The 18,947-nt window shown below is 39.8% G+C and overlaps 1 protein-coding gene across 2 annotated transcripts in view; it reads left to right on the top strand.

Moving 5' to 3' along the window:
- The window catches only part of LOC124622082 (protein cramped), a 178,002-nt gene that overhangs the window by 62,080 nt on the left and 96,975 nt on the right, over positions 1–18,947 (top strand). For both annotated transcript variants that reach the window (XM_047147659.1, XM_047147658.1), the window contains exons 7-8: positions 4,066–4,294; positions 18,641–18,942. In XM_047147659.1, coding sequence (XP_047003615.1) covers positions 4,066–4,294; positions 18,641–18,942 — 531 coding nt within the window. The remainder of the gene's footprint in view (positions 1–4,065; positions 4,295–18,640; positions 18,943–18,947) is intronic.

Genomic DNA, 18,947 nt, shown 5'->3' with positions numbered 1-18,947 from the left:
GCAGAAATCAATGTGGGACATGGTTTAGTTTCCATTTATTTCCAAAATACTGAGGTTGATTATGTAGGGTGTATCCATTAAGACAGTGCAGCAAAATTGGCATTAATGGGCTACAACAGTAGACGACTGATGAGAGTGCCTTTGCTAACAGCATGATATCACCTGCAGTGCTTCTCCTGGACTAATGACCATCTTGGATGGACGCTAGGCAACTGGAGAACCATGGCCTGGTCAGCTGAGTCCCGATTTCATTTTGTAAAAGCAGATGGCATGGTTCGAGTGCAGTGTAGACTCCACAAAGCTATGGACCCAAGTTGTCAGGAAGACTCTGCGCAAGCTGATGGTGGCTGTATAATGGTGTTGACTGTATTTACATGGAATGGATTGGGTTCTCTGATCCAATTGAACTGGTGGAAATGGTTATATTCAGCTTCTTGGAGACCATTTGTGGCAATTAATTGACTTCATGTTCCTAAACAGTGCTGGCATTGTCACTGGTCACAATTGTTGACAATTGATTTTAAGAACATTGTTGACAATTCGAACAAATGATTTGGCCGCCCAGGTTGCCAGACATGAATCCCATCAAACATCTTTGGGACATAATCAACAGGTGAGTTTGTGCACAAAATCCTGCACCAGCAACACTTCCACAATTATGGGTGGCTATGGATGCAGCATAGCTCAATATTTCTGCAGGGGACTTCCCAACGACTGGAGTCCATCCCACGCTAAGCTGCTGCACTACACCAGGCAAAAGGAGCTCCAGCATGATATTAGGAGGTATCCCATTACTTTTGTTACGCCAGTGTAGAATTACCAGAATTATTTTGAACTACATTAGGAATATTTGTCGGTGTATAATGTTTTATGTATTCTGCGATATTCCTCACAAGCAGCTGCCTTGAGGATATATTGTGGGGATCCTCACAGGCAGCTGCCTGGAGGATTCACAAAACGTGATCGGGCGACAGACGTAACTGACACACATTAAATGTAACTGCCTGGAAGGCCTGAAAGTCACATCAGTACATTGTTTGTCATGAATTGGTAGTCCCCAGAGACTCGCCAGCCATTAACATATGTTAACTAACTGTAGATTCGTGTGCTTGAACACACTTCTTGCTCTATTACACATTAGACGTGCAGGTATATGTAATAAATACCAGGTATTGGGTGTACTTTTCGCCCTGCTTTTTAAAGAAATGAATTAGGAAATGTTAATGTACACCTGAAACACACATGTAATGCAGAACCCTTATGGGGGCGAGATGGATCATTTTTAGCGTAGTCAAAGTTTGTGTCTCTGAGTAAAATATGTTTTACACAGTTTTGTGTACATCCATGCTACAAACTACTTAATCAGGTATATTTTAGCACCTTTTTATTTGTAGCTAAACAGTTGGATCTCTTACACAGGAGGGTGATTTCATGGAAGTCACAATTTTCTGAAATGCTTTAGAGTATTTAATCAAAAGTTTAATTGTTCCCAGATAAAGCATGCCCATAAAAGAAACAAACTATCTTGTTTGTGTCTCTCAGTATTACTGAAATAAAAAAACGATAGACTGAAAATGTTCATGCCTACCTCAGTTTTTTCTTCTGCTCGTTTTCTCCATTTGCCTTTGTCTCCATTTGCTCTCTGTAATTTCTCTTGTGTTTAGCTCTTGCTCACAACCTGTTGATTACCACTAGCTCATTATTTTTACTTCGTAATTTGAATCTTGGCTGTTTGTGTCTATTTCAGTTTCCATGGATTTCCAACATACTGAGGTTCATTATGTAGGGTGTTTCATAATTCATGTTACACACTTCTAGATGTTGTAGAGGGGATGTAGTAGATAAAGCTTTACAAAGCAACTTGTGTCTGGAAGTGTCATCCTGTGATACTACAGAGCACTAAATTTATAGTTGCTGGCACCTCTAAATATACGTACTTGCAGGATGGTTCCATGATGATGATGATGATACAAATATTCTAGGATAACAATAAAAACAAGCTATTAATGACACAAGCAGTTAATTGGATGGATAAAAAATCTACTCACCAAGCAGTGGCAGAACACACACATAAAAAAGATGGTTGTAATTGGCTAGCTTTCGGAGCCAGTGGCTTCTTCTTCAGACAGAAGGGTTGAAGAGGAAGGAAGAGGGGTGAAAGAAAAGGACTGGAGAGGTCTAGGAAAACGGGTAGATTTTGGGAAAGTTTTATGGAGAAGGATTAATTTATCCATTTGGCGGTAAGGGTCCTTGTAATGGAAACGAACAAGCCGAAAGTTATAAGCGAAAACCGTTCTGATACCTCTGACAGTGGAATACATGCATGGGCACTGTTGTTGATAAGTTTGAGGGGTAGGCTAATTTCTAAGGTGGTAGTATGGACCAAAACAAGGAAAAAATGTCCAGTATACATGGCTCTAAAATGCATACCTGAGGAGCTATGAGTACTTGTTCATCTTCGCTACTGTGAAAAGATCTCTTCCATTGAATAAGTGCTTATAGCTCTTCAGGCATCCATTTTACAGCCATGTTTACTAGACATTTTACTACCACCTCTGAAAGATGCCTATCCTACAATCTGAGCACCAACAGTACCAGTAATGTATTCAACTGTCAAGAGGTATCGGAACAGTTTTTGCTTACAACTTTTGACTCATTCATTTCCAGTTTAGAGACTGTTAGCTCAAACTGTTACATTTACCCTTCTCCATCAGCCTAGAAATTTTGTAACATCATCACGGAAACACCCTGTATATACATACATTTACACATGTCAGTGCCTATACCTTGGATGCTCTGTAGCGTCGTTGGATGACATTTCTTGGCATGGTTCCATGTGTAAAACTTGGCCTACTAAGTCCCCTCTACAACCTCTAGAAGTGGGTAACATCAGTGATTGTAAAACACCCTTTATATGTTTTGGAACAAATTGTTCTTTCCTCAAGTTCATGTACATTTTGATTTTATTTACCATTTTCTTGATGGAGTAATCATGCTCTTGGCAATAGACGGCATTAAATTAACCTTGAGGAATGGATTTGTATGCGTGCTAGATCTTGAACAGTCTTGTTTCAAAATCTGCTTCTGTCGCCGGTGAGGTAACCAATTTTCCATACAACATTGGATGAAGGCATCCCATTTCAGACTTCTCCCTATGTTACAGCCATCAAACAAACGTAGTGCATCTCATTTCTGCGATGAGTAATGTCATTTGTTATCACAAAGAGTGCACTTCTTATCAGCACCTTCCTCAGAGTTTAGAGGAAGGATGTAGCCACTGGAGCTACAGATTTTGTCTACTACAAACTTAGGATGCCTTTATTTCACAAGGTTTCTTCTTGAATTGACTGGCATAATTTATTTGAGGACTTTATTTATAGTAGTTACATTCTCAGTATCCCTGTAAGATCTTGCTGTTGTGTTTTCTACTGTCTGCAGCATTAAGTATTGCTCAAGATGAGAAAGTTTCATTATTGATGATGCGTTTTCGGTGTGACTATGTGAATGGGTATGTTCATGTCATGCCAATGTTGACTGCTTCCATAATTATTTAAGAAAATTTTTCAAAAATTATTTCCTCTGCGATATTCCCCCTTTTTGCTTAAAGGTTAAAAATTTCGTTTTTTTATAGTTTACATGTGCCCCTGGGAAATGTTATTTGTTGTGGTTTTCAATTTATTTAGTCACTAGCATTTTTTAATCATTTAAATACTTTTAAAGGCAATTCGAATGTTTACTTGGAAATATACTCCCAGCACTACTAACAATATTGTTTTTCCCATCTCTATTGCTTTAAGTATGCAGAAAGTGCATGGTTTTGTCTTCAGCTGAAAATTGTTCATATAATGCTTAATGCAATTTTTTTTCTGTAGCTGAAGTTATAGATTTATGACTTAACAGGGTCTGAAGTATTTGAGAAGGACATAAAAATCGAAAGCCAAAGTATCAAAATGCTAACCAAATGTATTTTTTCTTTGTCAAACTTAATTTGCATGATGTGATTCAGTTTTGCTATAACTAAAATAATTTTTATATTGTCCTGATACTCCCATAACTTTTGCACAGGGTGCAAAGAAGGCAGCAAAGCGAAATACAAAACAAAAGGATGTGGCTCCAGTCGTTTCAAATGCTGCTAGTCAGTCGGATGAAAGGCAGTCGGCATCTGTATCAAATCCTGACCCAGCAGGCATACATGATGAGAATGCCTGTGATGTCGACAGTGGACATGATTCACCTGCACCCAGTAGCCCCACACACATGGCTATTAACAATATTCTGTCATTGCAGCAAGAGGGTATGTGTTACTAAATTACATGACTAAAACTTTAAAATTAGTTGGACACCTCAAACAAAGAACTATATACTAAAGTGTCAGTATGTTGAGATATTATAATAATTAAATCTTGGATGTAAATTGCTCCTGGTAGTACTGCAAAGCATGGCACTAATCACAAATTGTGAAAAATAGCAAAATATTAAAGAATACAGAACAGTTTAATTTGTAAGACCTTTTAACTTATATGTAACAGATTATATTGTTAAGACATGTTAGTCTGCACTGAGCATTCCATGAGAAAGCATCTGCAGTTTTTGCAACTGTTTTCACATTAACATATTGAAAACAATTTCAGCAACTGATATTCCTCCTGGATATAAACAATGCAGAGCTAACTAATGCTGTGCTACCAACTGACTACATTTGAATAAAGTAAAAGCATCCAGACTGAGTGGATTTTTTTGTGTGTGTGTGTGTGTGTGTGTGTGTGTGTGTGTGTGTGTGTGTGCGTGTGCGTGTGCGTGTGTGTGTAGTCACCATACTAATGACCAATCAGTGACAAGGTCCACAAATCACATAAAATAGTATCTTGTGCTGAGGTGAAATAAGAAACATAGACTCAAAATTTTGCTGACCAGGTGCAGGGAACCCCAGTGTTTCATGGTTCTGAGATGTAATGACAACTAAACACAACAAGAAGGGGTTCTGGCAAACACCCATGAACACAGTTAACCATTTAGTCCTGAAAGGTGTAGAAACAGTTAGGATGATTTCTGATACTGCTTCTGTTATCCATAACAGAAGACAAATGCCACGATATACTTGTGGAGAGGGCCACTTGTTACCTCACTTTAAAAAAAGTAGGAAATATTTCACTTTCCCTTCTTACAGAAGCTAAATTCCTTGCTGGCTGAAGAGGGAGCAAATCTAGCAATAAATTTTGCGACATCTTGAAAATCAAATGAAGTATTCCTCAAAGTGCTTAATTTTTAAAAAACCCTCCAACTGGTGGAGAAAAGCAGTTTGATCCCTCACATCAGACCATTGAGGAAATACAGTTGCCTAAGTAGTTAACACAAACATTTACTGAAGGCCTTTCAAGAAAATGGCCATTAGCCTGATATCCACACTCTAGAAATCTCCTCCCCCCTCCTATCACGGGTGTGCGTGTGCACCCCCCCCCCCCCCCCCCCACACACACACAAAACACACACCTGTTTGACATTTTTCTTCAGCAAGGAGAAGGCATGCAACAGATGAGTCATAACACGTTCAAGCAACTACATGGATCGTGATTTAATGGATGCCTCTTCTTATTAATACAGTCTTCCTACTCATTAATTATTAAGTATTTTGGTGGCAGTTATGAATAAGAGTGGTAGCCCAGACCATGTTTTAAGTGTGTCTCTTTGCTGTTACTAGTAACACGTTGACTTCCACTTAGTAATAGATGTTTCACCACTGGGCCAGGCACACAGGCATGAGAATCTGCTGTGGCAGTTGGTGGCCACATGGTGTCAGGTGTGCAGTCCTGCTGTGGCCGCCACCACCACACAGCAGCCAGTGTGTTAATCATTGATTATGGCGAGAGCACATTGGCTCCAATGGTCTAGTTTGCAATGTGATCAAATTTATTATGGAGCACAGTGTATGAATTAGGAAGGCATACACACTTGAAAATTTGTGCATACATTGTTCAGCTTGAGACATCAGACTGATCATAGAAGTTTACAGAATAGAATAAATTCTCTGTGATCAGTATTGAGTTGAGGGGAGAAGATAATTCTGAGCTAAAAATCTTTTTGGTGGAGCTAATTAGAATGTACCTTAGACATCCATAATTACCGATTTATTTCTTTTCCAGTGTAGACATTTGATGTGCTACCTAACTACTGTAGCAGGTCATTTTACATTTGCTATTACATCGCAGTTCTAAACCACTGTACATTCTTGGGTCAAATGGTATCAGGGTAGCAGTTAGCTATGTTAGACTGCCGTGTTAGAATACTTCACATTTTATGATGTAGTGGTATGTGGGTGTAAGCTTGAACTTATATACTATTGCTGCATCTTAAATTAAGACACAAAATATTTGTGTAATTAATCCTTGAAGAAGCTAGTGAAAGCCTCCTACTGTATACTGTTTAAGGCACTGGTTGTCATTTCTGGAATAAGAGGGAGAGATAGCTCATAGTAAACTCAGTTTCACTGCGTACAAGGGGGCTGGGGCTAGGACCACATATCTCCCCCCCCCCCCCCCCCCCCCACACACACACACACACACACACACCCCTGCACACCTGACGAAATCAAATTAAAGATCTTAAACTCATTTTCTCCTCTTATTAGGATGATAGGATCCCCAAATCTCCGACCCTGCAAATCGGCACTATCATTCTGGTCTTGTATTGAACACCGATTTGATCAGATGTGCATAAGTACATTAAGTAGAAAGCAGGGAATCTCCGTTCACCTCTCCTTTCCTCATAAGTGCATGTCTATATTTTTCTTCACTTCAAGCTACCATTCTTGGTAGCCACCATTTCAGTTCCTTTAGGCCTTGGAGACAGAATCCCCAAGATTACTATTCTGCAGGTCTCCATGACCACCAGGGATTTGTACTCATGACAACGTAGTAATAGTATTTAATAGCTCAGAAATTTAAGAATAATGTCATATTTTTCCGTTGGAGACCGAGAGTGATGACATTTTGTCAGATGACTGACAAATGCACGTCAGTGGTACAAGCTAGCTACGTCTCCTGTGCTCCAGTCAGTTCCTCCAAGGTTTCCACGTAGAGAAAACCATGTGCAATACACAGTTTGAATTCATATCCATGCAGAACTGAAAAATGACTCAAGTTTCTGGATACTTCAGTCAAAGTCCACTGCACGAGTATACTCAGGATTTTATTAATGGTGATCTTCAAAAATTTAAAACTTATTACATTGAGCTTTAAAAGTTATATTTATGTGCCTATAAATAATATCATTCATTACAAGACATTTTTCGTTAATAAAAAATAGTATTTTGTGGAACAAAATTTATTAAAATATCAAATTGCTCAGGTATTTCTGTATTCCAATCTTCTCTTACCGTATTTACTCGAATCTAAGCCGCACCTGAAAAATGAGACTCGAAATAAAGGAAAAAAAAATTTCCCGAATCTAAGCCGCACCTGAAATTTGAGACTCAAAATTCAAGGGGAGAGAAAAATTTTAGGCCGCACCTCCAAATCGAAACAAAGTTGGTCCATTGTAATACGAGACACAACTTAGGTCGAATAAATGACGATACAGCTACAGTAGTTTGGTTGGAGTCGTAAGCTTAGCAGTTAAGCTTTACCAGGTAGCCATTGATATGCGTCAGGCGCTCCGTCCGTATATATAAGGGTATCCTTCCTTTTTCACGTGCTTCGTCTGGTTTGAATTGATTGCTTATTTTTCTTTGATCTGATAAGTGTGGTTATCTTTGTTATAGGTGTTTACATCACTCTAAGCTGAAAATGCATTACTGTACTGTGTCATGCATTGTTTGTCGCATTCTGATAATGGGTGTTTATGGCCTTTCGCCGCTCGCAGCATGGCTAAAAAAAAAAAAGAGAGAGAGAGAGAGAGAGAGAGAGAGAGAGAGAGAGAGAGAGAGAGAGAGGGAGAGAGAGAGAGAGAGAGAGAGAGAGAGAGAGAGGAATCGTCTTTTAGCAAAACAGTGGCAAGAGACCGCTATTTGTTGTTACTTACACTGCTGCTTTCTTTGATAATGATCAACAAGAACCAAATAATAGACTGCAGATGATAGAAGATGTTCTGAATGAGAGTTTAGCGAAAATTTTTCTCCGTCTGAAAATCTTTGCAGACGCCTCTTTAGTTCATTACATTGTGCACAGAAATTAGTCATCTTAGATTTAAAAATGTAGTCAACTGCCGTGCTTCATTTCTGACTGTATCACTATTAGGCATAAGAATAATACGAATATAAACATGGCATAATATGTATATCCTTCCGCATTTACTGTTGTCTCACTTAAGTTTCGTAGTTTATTAGACAGACAGGATTTAAATGAGATAGCAGCAAACACGAAAGAATACATGGCAAAATGTTTATATTCACATTATTCTTATGGTGAAGAGAATACTGCATGTAATTCACAATTCATAAAAGTTCCTATTAGCAACCATCTCTTCTCACAGGTAGGAAAAAATTCAGAACGTAGAGTTGGCCATATTGACGAACATCCCAAACAGTCTTGCGAGTCGGATTTTCGTAGTTCATTGAAATGCTGCTACATTCGAAGATGAACAATATGGAATTTGTATTTACTTCATTGGATAATGTAGGAAATGCAGTGGTCGAAGCTTGGGGCGGAGGAAAAAAAAGCTCGTCTTCCACCTTTTTTTAAATTTATTTACTGACGCAGAGGTTTTGGAGCCAGTATTTATCTTTGTGCCTGCAAAACATGTCTGTGTAGCGCTACATGTATTCGACGGCAGTAGTTTGTGGCAGCACCTACCAACATTTTGCAGAATTTCCACTTACGCTGCACTCGATTCTAAGCCACAGGAAAAAAAGTGCGGCTTCGATTTGAGTAAATACGGTAATCGATCTCCTCCTCCCTCCACACTCTGCCCCTTCCTCCTGCGCCCCCCCCCCCCTCCCGCCCCTTTTCCCCTGTTCGTCACCACCACCACCACCACCTCCTCCTCCTCCTCCTCCTCCTCCTCAGTGGGAGGGTGTTGCTTTTTCCTACAACATTATCATTTTCCCCGGTAGCAAGTAGTATGTGTTGCAAGTTGAAATTGATCCAGGCGCTTAGGAGGAGATGTTGAATGTATGTCTGTATGACATTTATTGCACATAGATGTGATTCCCCTTGTTTTACACCAAACAATTCCAGAGAGGATGTAAAATATCTGTGGTGTTCAGCTGTGTGGTTTAATATTAGGTTCAGAAACTCGTTGATAAAATTATTAGCTAACTGCAGTGCTCATTCTCATGAATTGGTTGACACACTGGACTGCACAAATAAGAGGAAAATTGCACTTCATACCTTTTTAAGTATCCCAAGTCAACTAAATACAGGAAATAAATATCAACAATTGTTTTCAAATGTTTGTATGTCACAACTTCTCATCCACACCCTCCCACTCCTACTGGTTGGAGGAATCTTACTCCCCCTATATTCTCATACAAATGAGAAGTCATGTACCTAGCAAATGTGATTGAAGTCACTCCAAGTGTTTCTGGGATATGCTTCAATGTCGTGTCCTTTTCCTTTCCTCCCTTGCAGGATGTATGTGGTGCTAAACCCAACAGTGCTTCTGTCCAGATAGTAAGTAATCAGTTAACACCTGATTGTTTAAAACTTGTGATTACTTTCCAAACTTGTGATTTCTTTCCAATTGATTTTAATGTGTAAATATTTGACTTTTAGCATGTAAACAAGTAGTAGTTTAGAAAATGTTTGAAATTATGTTCAGGGCTTGTTGGAGGTCACTAAGTGCTCTCTTCAAATGCTGCCTGGGTCTAGTTTGGTAATTAGCACTACATTTTAAGAAAGTTTTTCATGCATTTGGGTGCTTATGAATGATGTCTCCTGAACCGTGTGTCATACAGTGATATAATTTTGCAAGCACATTTAGCTGTAATTGTGGATATTATCTGCACAATGGTATACTGATAGTATTAAGTAAAAATAAATTAAAATGTGATGCCTGATATGGCAGTTTTACTGCGTGAATGAAGAAAATGTAGTAAGCGATAATATTATTTTCCTTTCATCATTTTGTGACGGGTGTCAGCGAGAAAATGTGATGTGAATGTTTGAATTTATGTATAAAGTTTGTTGCAAGTTGCTATGTGCTTGCATTCTCAGATACTGGATGAATATTGTCTGGTTATTTGCATTTGATATGTTTTGCTTCTTTTTCATGATCACCCACAACCCAATCCCTTTGGGAGGTAGGTGGTGGTTCTTACTCCCACAGCACTTCTTTCCAGATATCAAGTGATAAGTGTGTAAAGTTGGTTGAAATAAATCCAGTGGTTCAAAAGTAGAAGATTTTGAACATACAAACCTACAGACACAAATACATAATTTTTTATATTATTATGAAAAGGATAGATTGCTACTCACCAGATAGGGGAGATGATGAGTTACAGACAGACATCTTTCAGCCAAAAGGCCTTCTGAAGTAGGAAATACTCACACATTTATACAAGCACAATTCACCCACATATGACCCTTGTCAGGAGCCAGAGATTGGCTGTGCATGTGGGCTGCGTGCCTATGAATGAATATATGTTTAGAAGAAGGCCTTTCGGCCAAAAGCTCAAATATATAGCAGTTCTTTCCTTGTGCCTGTCTACAACTCAACGTCTCCGATGTGTGACGAGTAGTAATATATCCTTTTCATAATATTGTCTTTACTTCAAGCTGGATTTTCCACTGTTTAATACAAGTTTGTGATATGCTGGCGAACCCACCAGTGCTTCTCAGCTGCAAAAAAAAAAAAAAAAGGGGGGGGGGGGGGGGGGCGGGCGGGGGGAGGGGTTCGGGAATTGTACGTGTGTTCAATCTACTCATCCATTCTTTCTCTGTCTGTCTCCTCTTCCCCCCTCTCTTTGTGCGTCTCCTCCTCTTCCACCCTTCCCTTTGTGCGTCTCCTCCTCTTCCACCCTTCCCTTTGTGCGTCTCCTCCTCTTCCACCCTTCCCTTCCCCCCTCTTGCTGTCCATCTCCTAGCCCTACCTCCTTTAATCTCTCTCTATCTCCTCCTTCACCTTCTGTTAATTTTCGTCGGCTCCCCCTCTCTGTCCACCTTCTCTTTACCTCTCTCTCTATTATCATAAGCCTTTTCTATTGTTACTGCAAATGGAAAGTTAATTGGGAAATGAAATCACTTAAAATGAATGGTTAACTTGTTTGGGCTCATTTGTATAAGGGGTACTGGAGAGACCTTTCCAGCTGCTGGGACTGTGAGGATAGTAACCTCATTCACAGTATTTCTCATAGTTTTAATCTGTGATTGGTCAGGATAACAAAGTTTTTGATGGTACATACTTGATAGCAGTATTCTAGTCATAAATCGATAATCCATAAATACAACTTCCTTTTTTCCTCTTAAAATTGACTGCGAGGAAGAAAACATAACAGAACACTGTTGAGCATACAACTTTTGTTTAGGATTTTATATAAGGTGATAAATATGTGTGGAGGAAACAATTTGTGTAATGTTTTAAACGTCCTGCCATGTAAGTTAAAATTTGACTGCCAAAAACATTTGTGGATTTTGCTAACAGCCTTTGTATATCCTATCTGATCTTTTATTACAGTATTGTAGAATAATTTAAAGTAAGAGCATTTAAAGATTTTTGGTAATGGCCCTAAACTACGACTTTACTTCATATGGGGAGAGAGAGAGAGAGAGAGAGAGAGAGAGTGTGTGTGTGTGTGTGTGTGTGTGTGTGTGTGTGTGTGTGTGAACTAGAGTATTGTGTAAAAATTTGAAGTAGGTCTGTCAAGAATTTGATATTTGTAACAAAGTTAAACTAAGACTTGTCTTTTATACAGGGTGTCCGAAAAGTCTTTCCCTGATTACATAAATTGATAACTCAGGCTAGAAGTAAGATACAAATATGAAACTGGTGTCTAATTGTTTACAAACTATCAAAGTTTTTTTTCACACATCAGTAAACTTCCACATGAGCACACTTGGTAGCACGTAGCACATCTAGGCAATATTCAATTTCTGTCCACGCATTAGCCAACATCACTGGAGGAATCGATTGAACGACTGTGGTTATCCGTTGCCGCAGGGTTACAAGATCTGGTACATGTGTTCGGTAGACCTCGTCTTTGACATAACCCCATAAAAAGAAGTCTAATGGGGTTATGTCAGAAGAGCATGGAGGCCAAACCATTGGCCCATCACGACCAATCCGTCGCACAGGAAAGGTCATATCGAGATAGGCACAGACGTCCAAACTCCAATGAGGCGGTGCACTGTCTTGCTGAAACAAGACATCGGGGTGATATTGAAGCAGCTGAGGAACAGCATATAGTTGCAACATGTCCAGATAACTGCAGGTTTGATGGTAGCCTCAGCGAAGAAGAATGGCCCGATAATTCGATCGTGCAATAGCGCGCACCAAACATTCACCTTTGAACTGCCTCTGGTGCACTCCATGACCTCGCCAGGGGGTTGTGAGCCCCAAATGCGCACATTATGGCGATACCTGACAAAAAAGGTCACTTCGTCGGAAAAGGCAATTCGTCTGAGATAACAATCATCGTCCTCAATACGTGATGGCATTTCGACTGCAAAGTCGTATCGATGTGTACTGTCATTGGGCAACAAAGCCTGAACGATTTGCACTTTGTATGCACGAAACAATGAACGTTTGTGTAAAATGTCGTGGAGAGAGCTTTTTGGCATCTGTAATTCTCGTGAGGCCCTGCACGCTGATTTCTTCAGACTTCGCAGAAAAGACTGCCTTATAGCTTCCACCCTGTCTGCTGAGGTTCTTGGTCGACCAGACCTCGGAAGGTCAGCAACCAATCCTGTGTTCTTGAACCTCTCGTACCAGGCTTTAATGCTCTTGACATCAGGTGGATTCCTTCCAAATGTTGTCTGGAAGTGTCTCTGCACTGTGGTTGGTGATCGTGTCTCATGGTACCACAGGACACACTGTGCCTTCTCCTGATTGGTTAACATGGCTTCTTGGTCACTGCACCTCATCCACTACTTATGTACTGCAAACCTAAAACAGAAAAAAAACTTTGATACTTGTAAACAATTCTACACAAGTTTCATATTTGTATCTTACTTCTAGCCTGAGTTATCAATTTATGTAATCACGGAAAGTCTTTTCGGACACCCTGTATAACAGTATAGATAGAGACTAAGGGGTTAAGCCACTGATGTGTCTGATAGTTGTACATGTTGTTTGGGCACTGACACAAAGAGCATTCTGTGTTCAGATGTCTTTTAGTATACAACATTTTTGGTGTGTATAACACTATACATTCTAAGCAACTTGTTCAACAATTTGCAGATAAAATGTCTTGTCATGTTGAGTCTTATCAGACTGAAGCTGTATCCAGTTACAGGAGCTACCAGTGATATGGCCATGATTTTATTCTACGAATTGAGTTTGGTGTTTAGCACTACTTTTAATGTTGTACCAGAATTGTCTGGGCATTTTAGATGAAAGTGTTTACCCCCCAACATCAGTGACTGCATTTGGAAAGTTGTACATGGTGTATAAATAATTTAAAGTTGTTGTTGTTGTTGTTGTTGTTGTTGTGGTCTTCAGTCCTGAGACTGGTTTGATGCAGCTCTCCACGCTACTCTATCCTGTGCAAGCCTCTTCATCTCCCAGTACCTACTGCAACCTACATCCTTCTGAATCTGCTTAGTGTATTCATCTCTTGGTCTCCCTGTACGATTTTTACCCTCCACGCTGCCCTCCAATACTAAATTGGTGAGCCCTTGATGCCTCAGAACATGTCCTACCAACCGATCCCTTCTTCTGGTCAAGTTGTGCCACAAACTTCTCTTCTCCCCAATCCTATTCAATACTTCCTCATTAGTTATGTGATCTACCCGTCTAATCTTCAGCATTCTTCTGTAGCACCACATTTCGAAAGCTTCTATTCTCTTCTTGTCCAAACTGTTTATCGTCCATGTTTCACTTCCATACATGGCTACACTCCATACAAATACTTTCAGAAATGACTTCCTGATAATTAAATCTATACTCGATGCTAACAAATTTCTCTTCTTCAGAAATGCTTTCCTTGCCATTGCCAGTCTACATTTTATATCCTCTCTACTTCGACCATCATCAATTATTTTGCTCCCCAAATAGCAAAACTCCTTTACTGCTTTGAGTGTCTCATTTCCTAATCTAATTCCCACAGCATCACCCGACTTAATCCGACTACATTCCATTATCCTTGTTTTGCTTTTGTTGATGTTCATCTTATATCCTCCTTTCAAGACACTGTCCATTCCATTCAACTGCTCTTCCAAGTCCTTTGCTGTCTCTGACAGAATTACAATGTCATCGGCGAACCTCAAAGTTTTTATTTCTTCTCCATGGATTTTAATACCTACTCCGAATTTTTCTTTTGTTTTCTTTACTGCTTGCTCAATATACAGATTGAATAACATCGGGGAGAGGCTACAACCCTGTCTCACTCCCTTCCCAACCACTGCTTCCCTTTCATGTCCCTCGACTCTTATAACTGCCATCTGGTTTCTGTACAAATTGTAAATAGCCTTTCGCTCCCTGTTTATTTAAAGTATTTGGAAAATATCTTCAGAATGCACTCACGTGTTGTACTTGAGGGTAATCGCGCAGCACTTTGGTAGTTGACTCCACAATTGTTGCAGTGGTTATGAATCCTATTGTGAATGCCAGAGCCTTATTTCGGAAACTTCTTGTGGTTTCCATGAACCTGTACCATATCTTATTTCATCAATTGATGACCCTTAAAAGATTATATTAATCCATCAACAAAGACTGTAGCTACTTGTCTATTGTGCTATATAAGGAAGTTATGAACAGTAACCATATGGCAACACACTCTTCTCTTTGCGTGGTATCAGTTGCCAAAATTTTGTCTCGGTATATCAAACCATTTATGAGATACAAGGGTGTTATGAGTATTTCATTGTCACTTTATGATCTAGGCATATGAGTGGAAAAATATATGATCCATTTTCTTGAGAATGGAATGAATCATAGATTCCACCCCAAAGTTTAAAGAAGAGTTCAAAACATTAACTACATTTGGTATGCAGCAATATGTGACCTAACATGCACCAATGACAAATTCATAGTGGCCTCTCTTCTTCATTGCAAACTATTCAATTTTATTGCTGTAGCTTGCTTAATTTTGAAATGTCACAGTAACCATAATGATTAACAAAATGATAAGCCATTCATCATGAAGCTGACAAAGAAAGCTATTAGATATGTGAAAATATTTTTTTTTTCTACTGAATAATTTCTTCAAATCCATTTGGGAAAGATTGCAGATTGGTCGACTTTCACATTTGCCGCCCACACAATCGAGCTAGCCTGCCGGCTGCCTCACCGCTCCCTGGCTCCACTGTACTTGGGTATGAAGCAGCACTGTGGCAGCTGCTCGACATGCAGTTCTGTTGTGCTCTGTTGCGCTGCTCCAGTGTAATCTCCGACTTACTCCCAGTGTTCTGGATAGGAGTAGTCAGTTGAGCTTCATTTCCAGGTTCCTCATTAATTGGCTGGGCTTAAGAACTACAGAACATCGTGGCTTATCTGTAAGTCCTTTCTGCTACTTCAGTGCATCATACTCATAGAATTCTCTCAAAAGGGGATCCATAGAAATTCTATGTCATCTGTGACTGCCATGCACCGAACTTTGTCTTCTGATGTAAAAAAACATATCCAGATACTTCAGTTGGTGAACCCAAAGGATGACACAGGTTCCTCTCTGATTCAACTATCATCATCCATTGTATTGATGCCTTCTGTTCTACGTTGGATTCTTAGTGATGGCAAATAAAGTTCCACAAAAACCTTGTGATGGCAAACATCAGTTTAGAGACAGTAATGCAATCAGATTATATTCTGTATCTACATGATTACTCTGCAAGCCACAATGAAGTGCCTGAACTATCGTCAAGCTATTTCTTTGCCGTTCCACTCTCAAACATTGTGTGTGTGTGTGTGTGTGTGGGGGGGGGGGGGGGGGGACGAATAATTAAATCTGTATGTGCAAGTTATAATTTTCCTTACTTTATGATGATGATTATCACGTCTTCTTATGTAGGTGGGTGTCAATAAAATATTTTCACACTCTGTGGAGAAAGCAGGTGATTGAAATTGTATGATGATGTTGGTGTGGCACCCTTCCTTGTTCTACAATATTTCTGGAATTTAGAAACAGTGGGGATCACAGAGGACCAAACAAGAAATCTGAATATGGATGAACTGGCCTTACTGCAAGATTTCTCAAAATTAAACTGCTTTGCAGACAGAAGAAGAGTGGTTTCTTTCCCCAAAAGGCCCAATATTATGATAGCTAATAATCTTCAGCAAGCAGGCAGAGAAGAGATTTATTTCAATGGAAAAAAAAATTCATGAAGGACAGCAACCTGAAACACATTTATGAGGCACAAGTGATAGACCACATCAAAAATAAATATGTAGAAGTTACCCAGACATTGTGTGATACATTTTATCTGCAGCGTGCAGTAAAGAAAAGGGGGGAGGGGGTTACAAGTCATAAAATGAGGCATTGTATTAACAGTTTATCACATGAGAAGAATGCACATTCATTGAATGAAACTTTAGAAATAGATCTTAATTTACTCCCTGACATTCTTTCAATACTGAGATTCCATCTATATCCATTGGCTACATCAAGCAAGCATTTCTTATTAGTTCTTCACAGAAAAGATGAGATCTCACAAGATTTTTTTACAAAGTAATCATAGATCAACAAGGATCAATTACAACTGAAATGTTCAGCATGTAACCATATGTACAAATTATTTTATGATGTGAATGTAAAATGACTCATTTCACATAGTTATGATTTATCGTGTAAAATGATCCATGGAACTGAAAGGATTACATGCTGCTTCATTTGGCTACCTTTTGAGCTTACCTGCAACACATTCCTTTTTGCAAGACATGCTGAAAGAACTTGCTACAAAATGAATTTTTCTTGAGCTGCTTTACTTGTTGAAGATAACATGTACATAGCTGACATTGCTGTGATTAACAGTGCTTGATTGCTCCGGTCAATCAGTAAATGAGGTCTGCCTGGTCTTTGTTTAACTTTGGTTGTGCCTTCGTGTTTCCTCTTGGGAATTGTATCACCAATGATCACCTCAGGCTGATTTAGAAGGGCTGAAATCTCCCTGATGGATTTGTTACTGACGTGACAGCCAATGAGTAATCCATGTTCGAAGTCACTGAGCACTCTTGACTGACCCATTCTGCTGTTACTGCTTCTCTACTGACAACATAATGCTCCATGTTTGAAATTGCTGAGCTCACCTGACTCAGGGTTTGTACGTTTCTTGAAAGTGCTTAAAAGTACGTAATTTCAGTATTGTGCAATAAAAGTCGTCAAAAGTGATTATTTTGTCTTTTTTAAAATTATTATCCGTATAAGCCCTATTTTTGTCTTTGGAATTATATTCAAACTTAAGGTTAACTTGTTGAGGTTAAAGAGTGTGGGGAGTGGGGGGGGGACTGCGTGTACAGGTCGAAGGCCTAGGCAGTTATGGGGGTTGCTCAGCTGTGTGATATGTTGGGCAGGAGGGATAAAGTCTCAGGCATGTAGAGTAGAATGGTAGTGGGGGTTATTGCAATTACACGCACTACTGGCAGCTGACACCCTTTGCTGTATGATGTAAACTCATTGCTGCAGTGCCGGCAGTCGGAGATACTATATGTTAGCATAAATGGTAAGGGGCACAGAAACCTTAACCAAATAGTACACCTGCGACAAGGAAATATCTGTGACAAAGTATCAGTCTGGCATTTATCGGCCATTTCTACTTGTAACAAATGTTTGGTGGAAAAACTGCAGAACAGGTGTATTTTTTAAAATTGTGATTAAAATGCCTGGAAAGTGTGTGTTAAGCCAACTATGCCATGATAAGATGAATATAAAAAATGGCTATTGCTGCCAAAAGACTTTCACAAAGGAAAGTGTAAGATTTGCCTAATGGACATTGGTATAGTGATGATGGGAGAAGCGGCCTATAAGTCAAGACCCCTTCTTTCCCTCCAGTCAACGTTCATCATTTGCCTCGCCCTCTCCTCCTGTCTTTTCTCTCCAACCAACAAATGATTCTACTACTTCTCTGTCCATTTTTCCCTTGCCCACCTCAACAACCACCCCCTCCCCCACCCCTTTTTCGGTTCACTCATCTTCACATTTCTTGTCACTCCCTCTGTTATCAACCCTTGCTCACCCTCCTCCTACCCACGTCTTCTACTATCCCATCCCCACCCCTTATCCTGTTACATCTTCTCACTCAGTTCTTCCACACATGCCTCCAACAATCAGATTTATGCTGTCATTTCCATTCTCTCAGGTTCTTCTCCCCTCCCCCCCCCCCCCCCCCCCCAAATGCTCCTCCGTCATCTGACCTATGCTCTTACCGCTTCCATACCGTACCACCTCTGCTTCCCTACCCTGACCTTCTCAACACCACTCTAGATTCCCTAGGAGCTAAGTTTATAACAGGATTTCCACTGTTTCTCTCAGTCAATTTTATTGCTGCACCTCATGAAAGTAACTTTTAATCTATCTGAAATTTCTCTGTCTGTTGAACTTTTTTGTCCCCCTCTGCAGGAAGCCCATTGGCTGCGCATAGTCCATCACAGCCAAGTGATAAAAGCAGTGTATTCACCGAGGCAACAGATGCAGATGTCATGGAGTGTTCGCCACCAGCTGAGCAACTTGATAACAAAGAAGACCTCTCCAAAGTAATAGAAAGTATGTCTGAGGTAAGCTCTCAGAAAGATTGCAATGCTGCAGTGGGAGAGCAGACAGAGTCCAAAGAGGATTCCTCCAAAGCCACAATAGAAAAAGTTCGTGAAGGATGGACACAGAAGGATGCTCATGCTGTTACTATAGGAGAACTTTACCTAATGGTAGG

Source organism: Schistocerca americana, chromosome 7 (assembly GCF_021461395.2).
Source record: "Schistocerca americana isolate TAMUIC-IGC-003095 chromosome 7, iqSchAmer2.1, whole genome shotgun sequence".
NCBI classification, from domain to species: domain Eukaryota; kingdom Metazoa; phylum Arthropoda; class Insecta; order Orthoptera; family Acrididae; genus Schistocerca; species Schistocerca americana.
Note: the sequence above shows the minus strand (reverse complement) of the source record. Positions and strands in the feature narration are given on the sequence as shown.